The sequence below is a fragment of the Nothobranchius furzeri genome, chromosome 15, assembly GCF_043380555.1.
Source record: "Nothobranchius furzeri strain GRZ-AD chromosome 15, NfurGRZ-RIMD1, whole genome shotgun sequence".
Classification (NCBI taxonomy): domain Eukaryota; kingdom Metazoa; phylum Chordata; class Actinopteri; order Cyprinodontiformes; family Nothobranchiidae; genus Nothobranchius; species Nothobranchius furzeri.
This window is the reverse complement of record NC_091755.1, coordinates 37,261,121-37,273,027: the sequence shown is the minus strand read 5'-3', so window position 1 is coordinate 37,273,027 and position 11,907 is coordinate 37,261,121. Positions and strand designations below refer to the sequence as shown.

General features: G+C 39.9%; 1 protein-coding gene and 1 long non-coding RNA gene across 4 annotated transcripts; one reads left to right on the top strand and one right to left on the bottom strand.

Moving 5' to 3' along the window:
• Positions 1-171: 171 nt before the first annotated feature.
• On the bottom strand, positions 172-10,461 carry racgap1 (Rac GTPase activating protein 1). Of its 3 annotated transcripts, none has more exons than XM_015967064.3 (17): positions 10,304-10,461; positions 9,929-10,030; positions 9,628-9,830; positions 9,399-9,541; positions 9,159-9,228; positions 9,013-9,066; positions 8,855-8,932; positions 8,579-8,693; positions 6,357-6,499; positions 4,446-4,610; positions 4,269-4,364; positions 2,999-3,197; positions 2,645-2,750; positions 1,905-2,037; positions 1,258-1,384; positions 1,075-1,174; positions 172-974 (listed from the first exon to the last, which is right to left on the bottom strand). In XM_015967064.3, exons 2-17 carry the CDS (start codon positions 10,008-10,010, stop codon positions 899-901), a joined length of 1,890 nt encoding a protein of 629 aa, XP_015822550.3. In that variant the 5' UTR covers positions 10,011-10,030; positions 10,304-10,461; the 3' UTR covers positions 172-898. The 3 variants fall into 3 exon arrangements, with proteins under 3 accessions (XP_015822550.3, XP_015822552.3, XP_015822551.3); XM_015967066.3 differs by having other exon boundaries at positions 9,929-10,058; positions 10,304-10,458; XM_015967065.3 differs by having other exon boundaries at positions 9,929-10,048; positions 10,304-10,458.
• Positions 3,069-5,232, top strand: LOC139063310 (uncharacterized). The gene is made up of 2 exons (XR_011516652.1): positions 3,069-3,203; positions 4,306-5,232. It is a non-coding gene; the product is annotated as an uncharacterized lncRNA (long non-coding RNA).
• Positions 10,462-11,907: the final 1,446 nt, after the last annotated feature.

The following is an 11,907-nucleotide window of genomic DNA, read 5'->3' as shown; positions in this document are numbered from 1 at the left end:
ATCGTATCGGTTTGGAAAAATAGTGGTATCGTTGCATCCCTAGTTCTGATCTGTATTCATGGTGAAGCTGTCTGGATGAGTTTTTAAAGAGTAAATGCATTAAACTGCTTTTGATTTGGTTATAAAGAGGATAAAATATATTAAATGTTTCCAATGTGTATAAAAGAAGCATTTAAGAAAAAAAAAAGACGATTTTTAATGCAGACATGTATTTTATAACATACTTGGGTAAAAAATGTGCCACATAAATAATGCCATGGTGTCTGAACTGGCTAATATTACAAACAATTGCCTTTTTATAGGACTGCTCAAAAGTGACCTAACAGCGTAAACGTTACAAAGATCAACATTTATCTGGGGGGATTTGGCCTTGCAGAGGCAAGTTGGAGCCCCTGACGAGTACTGGCAGCACAATCTTTCATGCTTTCCTCGAGACAAAAAAATAAAAACTTGTTTTAAAGCACGTCCAACTGTTACAGGTTTATAGAAAAAGGCCCACCGTGTAGCTGAGGTCTGGAGAAGACTCACATTTAAACCACTGGCTTTTCAGGACACTCCCAATTAAATACAAGCACTGTATGAAATGAAATGCAAACTCAAGAATGAGATAATGAAATAATCACACATTCGGAATAAAATGCCAAACAATCAGTTCTTCCACTTCTGAGTGACACATGAGCTAAGAACTCTGAGGACGACACTTTACAAAACCAGAACATTCTCATGAAGGATCTGAAACGTGTTCAGTAAAAGCTTTAGCCAACGACAGGTGTGCATGGAAAAGACAACTATTTAGTTAAAACACAGCTTTAGAGAGAACTATCTACATTAAATCATTATCTGCACATGAATGTTGATTCTGTGCGAATAAAGGACTCTAGTGCGTTGCTGGGTTGCATTACTTCAGCAGAGGCGAAGCAAAGAACTTTCCTTGGTGAGAAAATCCAACAGCGGATTTGCTTTTGCTTCCAAATCTGCAACAAACAGCAAAAATGAAAGGATTGAACAGGAACCGACCAGTGAACCAGACAGGTCAGGCATTAGTTAGGGCAGGAATGGGCTGGGTGTGTTTACCTGGGGGTCAGAGTGGACTTTACACGCTGAGATAAAGAGCTGGAGGACGGAGTCTTGCACAGCTGGTGCTCTGGAGTGGTCAGAGGTCCCAGCATGCTTACTGCAACATTACAAACGATCAGCATCACCATCTCAGGTCAGGCGGAGAAACCGTCCTGTACAACGAGCTAAAGGGAGACTAACCGCCCTCTGGAGTGGCGTAGCACTTGGCATTCTCGATGATCAGATGGTCCATGTTCAGCGGCACGTTTTCTGCAAAGACAAACTGGGCCCAGTACTCCACCGGCAGACCCAAGAGACGCTCCACAACCTGATATAAAAAACAAACGTGGGACTGTGTCAGAACCAGTTCTCTCCTAGTGAATATCATTTATATAAAGCTGCAAAATCTATTTGACCTTTAAAATGAGGAGTTTCTTGTCTAATGAGACTTATCAAAGACATTTATGTTGCAGACCAGTGGGAATAAACTCAATAAATCGATGCGACAAAACGACACTTTTCAGATTCTCTCATATTTTGTAGAAAACAAGTGAAAAAGTTTCTTGGTTAGAAGTAAATAAACAAATCCCAATAGACATGCACGACTGCCTCCTGCTCTAAAGCAGCCTGACTCCCTCCAATCTGTAAAAACTATTTATCGAGCTCCTTTCCCAGACACAAAGCCCTGTACAAGCAAATAAAACCGTGTTGAATAAAATAAACGGCGGATTTAACTAAACTGCTTTTAGAAATATCCAGAGTCGACTACATAACAGAAAACGGATTATCGACCATCTTTATTACATCTATGCAGCAGACAGCGAGGAGCAGACGTGAGTCAGACCCACCAGAGGCTGGCGTTTGGTGTCCTGCAGGATGGTCATCGGGTCCGGGTTGGAAACTGCATGACCAACAATAGTCGGACCGAAGACTCGGGCCAGATTGCTGATGTCCATCTTAGTCTCCAGACTTTCAGCCACTCTGAAAAGTTTTATTATGAGAGTTAAACGTGTTACGGGTGCTTTTCCACCTAGCAGATCTATTAACCAGGGTATCTGCAGATTTAAGGGAGCCAAATTTAAGACTTTTTAAGACCTTTTTTAAGGCCACTTAGACCAAATTTAAGCTATTTTAAAAATTAAATTTAAGCGATAATTTCCAGCTATTGCCTGGAACCTGTCCTAACCATGTCGCGAACGTGGGATTAGCCATCCAGTTACCATTAAACTTGCCCTTCCCCATGGCGCAAGCTCCCACTAGCTTAACCAGCTAATGTGCTCATCTAAAAAAATAGCCCCCTTTCACAACCAACTGACTGTGTACGGTTCCGCTTACGTCAACATCATACACAAAAAATGCTGAACACTAACTAGAAATTCATGAAATTTTTATAGAAATAAAAGAATCTTGTTTATTGGGTCTTTGGTCATTTAAGACTTTTGGAAACTGGATTTAAGGATTATTTGTCATTTTTAAGGACTTTTAAGGCCTTAAATTAGGAAAAGCTAATTTAAGACTTTTTAAGACTTTTTAAGGACCCGCGGATACCCTGATTAACGCAGTTATTAGACTGATCAGTGCTACTAACTTTTTCAGGTGCAGCACCAGGAAGGCCAGCGTGTCTCTGTTGGGCTGTGGCAGGTTGCTGATGGTCTGGTACATCTGTGCTTTGCTGTTGTCGTCATCTGAAACCTCTGTGGGAGGGGGACAATGATCTCAGCAGACTAAAATAAAGAACATTGATCTGAAGTAGCTAAATAACTTTAAAGAAAACATCTGAAACTCTCAGAAAGATCCTTTTGTTGTTCTGATAACACAATCCGAGCTTGTATGTCACGGGTGTATCGAGCAGATTTGTCTTCTCTCGTGAAGTTAGATGTACTTATTTCATTTACTTCTTCAAACTTAATTCATGTGCTGATATTTGCTTTGAAACACACACCAGCTGCATCCATGAAGGCTCGGTTCAGACGGAAGGTCAGAAGAGGCTCCTTCAGATTCCTCAGGAAGTCCTTGAGGAGACCAGTGATGGCGTGGACATCGTCCACCTTACTGAGGACGGGGACGGTTTTGCTGCGGAGGAATTTTTCCTTCAGATCCTTGATGGTGCGATCGGCACCCGACAGGCGGTACAAACCAGCCTGAAGGTCAGAAAGGAAAAAGTTTACTTGATATTTTATTTTATAAAAATGATCAAATCTGGACTGTCTGATTTTATAATCATATAAAAAAAACACAATTTCATTAAAAATATAGTGAACCTTTGAGTTTTTTTTTTACCATATTACCCAGATATTTTACCCCTCAGGCCAAATTAATAAAACCAAAAAGCAACACCAACTAGAAACACAGGAGCACCATAAACTCCAACATGCTGAAGTGAAGTAGTGTCTCAAAAATCCAGTCAAAGAAAGGACATTCTGCTACGTTAGTTTGACAGCAGCCTCTGTGGGTGTTGAACAGCTTGTGAATAAATACATAAAATAGATATGCAGGAAGAAAACAGCCAGAAAGTCGTTTAATCTGTGATCGGCCAATCTGAAACTTAGAAATCTAATATTTTTCTTGACCCATGAACTCACCATGGCTAGACACCATCTCACTCTAGCAACAACAGATCTGACATGAGAATGTTTTAACTTCCAGAATAAAAAATTACAATCAAATAGTTGTGTCAGTAAAAGAGAATTTGAAATGTGCTAAAATCTGTCTAGAGTACTTTATTAATCCCAGTGGGGAAGGTCTGCAGGTGAGAGCTGTGCTAGACGTATGTACCAATGGTCCACCAGCACCAGCGTGTCTCCAAAGAGCAGCAATCAAACAGGCAGATGACTTAGGCTGCACTTTCAGGGTTTTTCTGTTCACTTTTTGTAAGGAAATCTCTGATGGAAGACCGATTTACTTTTCCTAAACCTTTTTTTCCCCTCTATTTCAGAACATTAGGACCCAGATTCATGTGTTCATTAATCAGTGAGCTACACAGAAAAAAGCAGGTAGTTATTTTTTAAATTATAAAATGAAAATGAGCAAAGTCACGCAGCATCAGCAGCACATCTGGAGCGTTCCTATAGCGCAGACATGAAGGATTATAAAACCTTTATGGTTACAACTCTCTTGTTTCGTCTTAAAACGAAGATAATAAAATAACTGGCGTTACAAAGCTTTACTGTTGTTCGTAATCTCCACAATATTAGAGAAGAAACACGTCTCACCTCATGCAGACCCCTTTGTTCTATCTCGTTCACACAGTGGACAACCAGGGGAGGAATCATCGGTGAGGCGTCGGAGACGTAGTCAGCAAGGACGCCCTGTGAAGGCGAGGACAAGGGGTAAACCAAGAGGACAGGGATTCAGGGGTGACCTGAAGTTCGGTAAAAATGTTACCACACCTCCCCGATTTTGACTGGCGTTCCACCCAGGTTGGGGATGCAGGGCAAGGGGCATCGATCGCGACACTCGGGGTGAGACACCACCCTGCAGTCACGACACTTCAGTGAAATCTTGCCAAACTTTATCCTCTTCCCACACGGCACGCAAGACTCGGGCTTAATTACCTACAAACACAGCAGTGTGAAGATATACGTTTTATTTTAAATAGAAATGCACTAAAGTCCAGCAGACAAGCTCCCATCACCCCAGTTTTACAGTCCCTCCACTGGCTCCCGGTAGAATATAGAATACAGTTTAAAGTTTTAGTCCTGACCTATAGAGCTCTTAACAACCAGGCTCCAAGCTATCTATCTGAGCTTTTATCCCCACACACCACCTCACGGAACCTCCCATCCACATCTGAAAACCTCCTGGCTTTTCCTCGAACCAGACTAAAAACCAAAGGGGACAGGGCCTTTCAGTCTATTGCCCCCAGACTTTGGAACAGTCCACCTTCAAATCTCCGTCTCTTGAAATCTGTAGAGGTCTTCAAAAAACATCTTAAAACTCACCTTTTCATCCAGGCTTTCCCCCGCTAAATACTCTAAAAGATGGCTTTGTTCTTGTTCACACCTTGACTTTGTTTTTACTCCTGATTTGTTACTATTGTTGTCACTGCTATTGTTTTTATGATGTTTTTATTGGTTTGAGGTATTTGCCCTGATTTTACTCATGTTGTACAGCGCTTTGTGATTTATATCTGTGAAAGGCGCTCTATAAATAAACTTTTACTTACTTACTAAAGAATTCTCAACTGTCTGAAATGAGTTCTTCAGTTGTGACACTTGACTTACTTTTCTGGCTCGTTTGAATAACGACACAAAAACAGGTCTGTTAAAGACGACCAGTAAAAGTTCAGTCTAACTCAGAGTGAGTCATAACACAGGACTCACATCGCTCGTTTCTGTTACAACACAGAAACAAATACTTGTTCTTTACCTTGTTTTGCTAACGTTTCGGCTAATTATTATAGCCATCCTCAGAGCTGTACCGATGTTGGTGGCGTCACTTCCTTGTCCGTTTAGTAATTAGCCAAAACGTCAAGGTTAAGTACAGCTCTTTTTTTGGTGTGTTTTAAAAGATCCAAACAATTAGGGATGTCCCGTTGCGATTTTGATATCGGCCCAAAAACACTATCGGGTTGTATCGGACTGCATCAAAAATCTCCGACATAAGCAGTCCGTTCTGCTTTAAATTCCATTCCAGCAATTCTATCCAGCAGCGCCCAGATCCAGCACGCAAAGTCAAGCAGAACAGCGCGTGCTAGCAAAGTAGCAAGGAACATTGTCGGCCACGTGGCTGTATTTTTCGGTGAAGTCAGAAAAAGACAGTTTGGCTGGCAGTTTGAGAAAGTTGTGCATGACAAGTGTTGCACACGTTTCCCGTGGTGGAACAGGACAGAAGACTAATACATCCAGCCTCATCGTGCATTTGAAGCAGGATCACAAAACACTGTATGAGGATTTTCTCGGTGTGTGAAACTGAAACTTTAGACACTCAACTTGTAGCAGATGGTCAGTGAACAATAGTTTTTTTCCTAATGTCCTTTCCTAACCTCAGCTGTTCACATCTATGCAGCCAAAGGTTAACAAAAAAATTGGTCAGTTTTTTATACTTTCTGTTGCTGGATTTTGTTTTCCATTTGAGTAATGTCACTTGATCAAGCCCGTTATTCATTCCACACTATGAAATAGGTACAAGTATGTATGATTTCTGCTGACATCACATCGGATTGATATCGGTATCGGTCATTACCGAAGGCTGCAATATCGGTATCGTATCGGAAGTGAAAGAAGTTGTACTGGGACACCTCTACAAACAATGCAAGTTGACAAAATACACAGAATGAACATACAGAAGACAGTACTCACAGTTTTGGAGACAAACTCGTGCAGACGGACGCCTCCTTTGCCCTGAGGAGTGCTCGGCTCAGGCCTCACCTCTTTTTCAGGATTATCGGGTGGCTTGAGAGCATCCTCAGACCCGACAGAGCCAGAACCCCACTCCATGGCAGCTGCACAGCAAACAGACTGCTCAGTAAGAGATCTGACAACGGTTCCTGAATAAATCATATCAGGAGGATTGTGATGCTCGTGCAGCTTGTTTAATTTGTGTAAAGCACAGAGCTAGGTCAGGATAAGTTTAATTTTAATGACAAAAAGGGAAAAAATGCGCATTGGTATTTATGCAAGTATGCAAACATACATATAACATTCATACAATACATATAGACACACACCTTGCATAAAATGTAGTGTTTTAATCCGTGACTGTATCAATGCAAAAGCACTGCAGCAGAGCTCGTCTGTCTCTATACATCTATGTAATTCTGCAGAGCCTCACTAAGTTGGACCCGGTTATCATAAAAGTAATAAAAAATGACCTAGCAGCAGCACCATCTCTTAAAACAAATAACTCGTGTAGAAAGTAAGGCCCGACCGACATGCCTCTTTTGGGACCGATACGATATAAAACTTTTAACAAAGGCAGATAGCCGATATAATGGCCGATAAATCTCCCTCACAAAAAAAATAAATAAATAAAATTTTTCTTAAGCTTAAACCCTTCATTCTCTGCCTTTCTAATGCTATCTTATTTCTTTGTTACACACCAAAGAACTGTCTCCATAACTCACTCGGGTTTCCAAGTAATGCAAATAAGATTTATTTAGCAGATCTCAAAAACAACAGAACACACAAACTCAGTCACAGCATAAATCTAACATTGAAGTTTTTTCTTGTAAACTGTGGTTTCCAAAAATTCATTTTAACTTAAAGGAATATTCCACCACTCAGTAAAACTGTGTCATGTTAAGATTCCCCAGAGTTAGACATGTCAGAAAAAGCATTTTATAACCAGCCCAATATGTCCTGGCAGCAGGTGGTTTTCTTAGTTCAGCATAAAACAACGTAAGTGAATTCACATAGATTGTAGTGTATTTTTATGTAGGTGAATGCAAGCCTTCCCTTCCATTGCTTTATGCTAAAACAACTGGTTACATGTTTTTCTGACCGCTAACTCTGGGGAATCTAACAACACACACAAGTTTAGGGACAGAAGATCCCTACAAGAATATTAAAATAATAAAAATGCATCAATAAATAAAACGTAATACTTGTGCTTTGTAACAAAGTAACACTCTGTGGAAGTTAACTTGCTGAACTTAAGGTTGGTTTATGCTTGACACGTCCGCGAGGTCCGCACGGAAAAGTTGCGTCATTTTAACAACCACGCCCCTCCACCGCGTCTCCGCACGGCCCAAAATTTCCGCAACGTGCACATAGGAAATTTTCTAACCACGCGGACGGTCGGACGCGGAAAAACATGGCGGACCGGCAAGAACTAGTATGGCAGAGGTTCGTAAATACAGACATTTGTATGATTCAGCTCTCAAAGATCACCGTGATCAACATGTTGTTAATAATTCTTGGAGAGAAATAGCTCGCACTGTCGGAAAAGACGAGGACGCTGTTAAAAATGCTGGAATGCCATGTTGTAAACAGTCATTTTTACTTTTACTATGGTGTAGTGTTGGATGCATGCCGTAGAGCTCCATGCTGCCCCCTACAGTTTGGGAGAATATTGGCTCACCGCAGAGACGAGCCGCACGAACCATAAACGCTGCAAGTTGTGAAGCGCGTTCCATCCGCGAGCCGCATCACCAAGCGGAAAGTGAACGCGTCAAGCATAAACCAAGCTTAATTCACCCTGGACATGAAATAATTGCACATAAGAAACATAAATAGGAATAAATAACAAAAAGTTCCAAAACAATAATTTGTGTTCAAAGTTCTAAGGAGTGGAGCCACACAACACAAGTTCATAAAGCTGGCACCATCTGCTGGATAGGTAGCACAATATCGGCCATATCGGCCGTCTTTTTGTCCGATAGCCGATACTGTTAATGACCTCAATATCAGCCGATAATATCAGCCGGCCGATATATCGGTCGGGCCCTAGTAGAAAGCAAATAAATTCAGCATGAAACTAAAATTAACCTCAAAGCCGACAGTTTATATTCATTATATTTATTCTAATAATATAATAACGTTAAAGTCTGTGAGAATGTAATGAATTATAGAGAAAGTCTTACCAGTCTTTCTCCTGCTGCGAGTCCAGTAAGGAACAGTCTCAATAGAAAAGGAATCCACAGGTCCTCCGTTTGCAGCGACAGTCACTGTTGTCTTTGTGCCAAGAGCCTCGTTTCCCTGTCACGCCAATCGGACATTTAAGATCAGGGTGCAAAACAAATTTACTTTGCTAAAACATGGCTTCCATAGTCTTACAATTTTTATCATTGTAGCTTGATAATAACACAAACTGCAGGATGAAATATGTGACAAAAGGCAGATGAAGTCAGAGTAGCTACCCTCTCTGATGTTCTGCCAGTTGAGCGGGATCTTTTGGAGAGAACTGGAGGACCGTCGATGAGGTTTCTCGAGGAGCGCTGAAATCAAGACACAAACAATGACACTCACGCTTCCTGTGAACACACAAGTCCTTCCATCACAGCTGAACGTCACACACCCTTTTTTCTCGCTTCTTGAGCCGCACCGTCCGCACCGTGGAGGAGTCCCAGTCCTGCAGCATTGTAAGACATCAGTCAGACTCAAAAGGCATCATTGGTGTTCTTACTTGCACACCAGATGATGCTGAAATGGAGAAGTCCTTACAAGAGAGTCATCTGTTTTGTCAAAGCTGATATCTGACAAGATGGAGGCAGACTCATCTATTGTCACCAGTCTGCAAAACAATTAAATTAAAATAAATACACAACAAACCAGATTTGATCCCAACTGAAAATTCAGCAACAAACAGTGTCAAATGTAAAAAAAATAGCACTGATGTGAATAACCAATACTGGCCAGACAAGGAAATGCATCACAAAAGACCTTTCTGAGTGAGTGTCTTACCTTCGGCTGGTGTTCTGATTGGCTGTCCCCTGGGTGTTTGTGTTGAGGAAGGCCAGAGCAGAGCGCTGTTCTGCACTCAGCTGGATGCTGTTGGTGGATCCCTCACTGGTCAACAGATCTCGGATCAACTGAATTTGACGTTCCTAGGGCCAAGGAGAGGACACGATGAGACACTCGCAAAAACAAGTGGACCAAATGAATAAAACAAAACATTTTTTTCTGAACATACCAGTATCTCACAGTCAGCCTCAGCCTTTTGCCTGCGCCGGATCTCCACGTCTACCTGGTTCCGGGCATGTTTCAGTTTGACATCCAAGGATCCCCTCTCCATTTCTGCTTTTGTTAGCATCTCCTTGCAAGATCCCAGCTCCTGCTCAGTCCTCAGCCATTTGTGACGGCAGTCTTCAAAGTTTTGTACCATCTGAATAAAGTCTGGGGGAGAAGGATCCACAAATAACCACAGTCATTATTCTTGTAGGATTTGAACCATGTTCAAAGTTAACAAAGAGGAAAAACAATAAAACACTCACTGGGTTCAATGTTTTCACTGAGAATGTCAACTTGTGTCCTCAGCTTATCGTGTAAGCTCTGGAGGCTCAGCATGGTCTCCATGATGGTGTCCTACAAAAGGCCTTCAGACAACAGAAAGCCTTTGTTCCTCTGGAGTTAGCAGATGTGTTTTATTCTTCGTTTCTAACTTACTTAAATCGTAATTTTGTCAAAACGCATCAAAATGTAACTAACAGTGAGAAAAGTTATTTTTTCCGCATTTACCATCAAATCCGCTAGCCTTCTGCGCCGTTTGGTTTGACTTTAACACTAGCTTACCAGGCGTAACGGCTCACTCAGCACGGCATTTACTTTTTAATTATTCAAGAGAGTCGAAACAACAGCTCGCTGCTTACCTGTTAAATGTTTGTTCTGTAAAGCCTTCCGGAGATAGTTTAACTATCTGGTGGGGTTTGTTGTCTTTTAATAACAGCGACTTTCCAACTACATCCTTATACACACAGCTCCTCTGAGCGCGTTACATTTCAAATTTCGCCGCTAGCCAATAAGAGAAGTTGTCAAGGAAACGAACATTATGAATTTCCGAATAATGCCTTTCAAAATAAAAGTATATCGATTATTGCTTGCCGTAGACCGTTACAAATACAAAATGAAACAACGAAAGATAAAAAGTCTATAGATATAGATTGTTGAAATTTCAAATGTTTAAATTTCATATATGTTGGGAAACATATAGTAGAATTAGATATTACAAGAAAGGAATCTAATAGAAGACGTCACTTCCTGTCTCAACTTTCAAACTAAAGGTTCCCGGAAGCGTGTTCTTCTCTTTGGAGGTGATCATAAATGAATGGTGAATGGCCACGATTGTGATTAAAAGTTGCCTTGAGCTCTGAGGACCAACAGAAGCTAGAAGCTATAATTATTTCCTCTGGGCTCTATCCTGTAACATTCATTTATATTTTTTACGTTTACTGTCAATTATTTATTGATTAGACATATTTGCAATAGTAACTTGATAATAGCATTTGGAGTGTAACAAAAAACAAATAAAACCAACTTCTAGATTATCTTGATCTAAATTTACAGATTTTTGATGAAACACTAAAACTTAGTGTAGTTGTTTCTTTGTTTTTGTTTATGCCTACTTAGCATGCTGTCTTTGGTGTAGATATTACTAAAAGTAAAACTTTTTTTATTCAGAAGAATGACAAAGAAACTATCTGTTTTATGACTTTAAAAAAATCGGATAAAAAACAGTTATATTTATGTCGACAATCATAAAATTACAAAGTTTAAAAACATTTTAGAGCTGTGTGACAGAAATACACAATTCATGACTTATTTGGCATTTATCAGAAGCACAGGTAAATAATAATAGGCTATAGCTAACCTAAACATCAAAACATCATTCAAAAGATTAATTTTTAAAAAGTGCATACATCATTCAAAAGTTTAATTTTTAAAAAGTGCATTCAAGCTGTTTTATAATTCTAATACTCTTCTATTCTAATACTCTTAGAATACTCATGTAAAATTTGTACAGAGTAAAAAATAAATTTATAAGCAAATTAGTTTTAGAGACAGCTTTCCATGATGCTTTAATTTGATGACTGTCTCTGCTCGTGATAAATGCCACATTTGGTGTAAAAGGTTTTCAGAATTGTTTTTTTCCTGTTATTTCTGTCTGTTTTCTGCGTTTTAAATAAATCAGAAAAATGTGTAAATGTTTACAAAAAACACAGATCAAATCTGTGAGACATGGAGTGAAACATAGAAGCACTTTTCTCTTGTACGTGGAGCAGATACAAATGGACAAAGAACAAATTTGAGCCTTTTTATAGAAGAAGAAGAAGAAAATATCATTTCTATAGCGCCTCTCAAGATAAAAATCACTTGGTGCTTCACAAAAACAAAAAATGTAAAAATATAAAAAAGAATTTAGAAAATGTTTAAAAAATATTTAAAATGAGCAAAAATAGACAATTGTGATAAAAAA

Bases quoted from the DNA above. Each gene is read 5' to 3' on its own strand.
- racgap1 (XM_015967064.3), bottom strand. From the start codon at position 10,010: ATGGAGACCATGCTGAGCCTCCAGAGCTTACACGATAAGCTGAGGACA. The intron at 6,500-8,578 runs GTAAGACTTTCT...TTTGCTGTGCAG, and splicing joins TCGCAGCAGGAGAAAGACTG to CTGCCATGGAGTGGGGTTCT. The intron at 3,198-4,268 runs GTGAGACGTGTT...TCTGACCTTCAG, and splicing joins AACAAAGGGGTCTGCATGAG to GCTGGTTTGTACCGCCTGTC.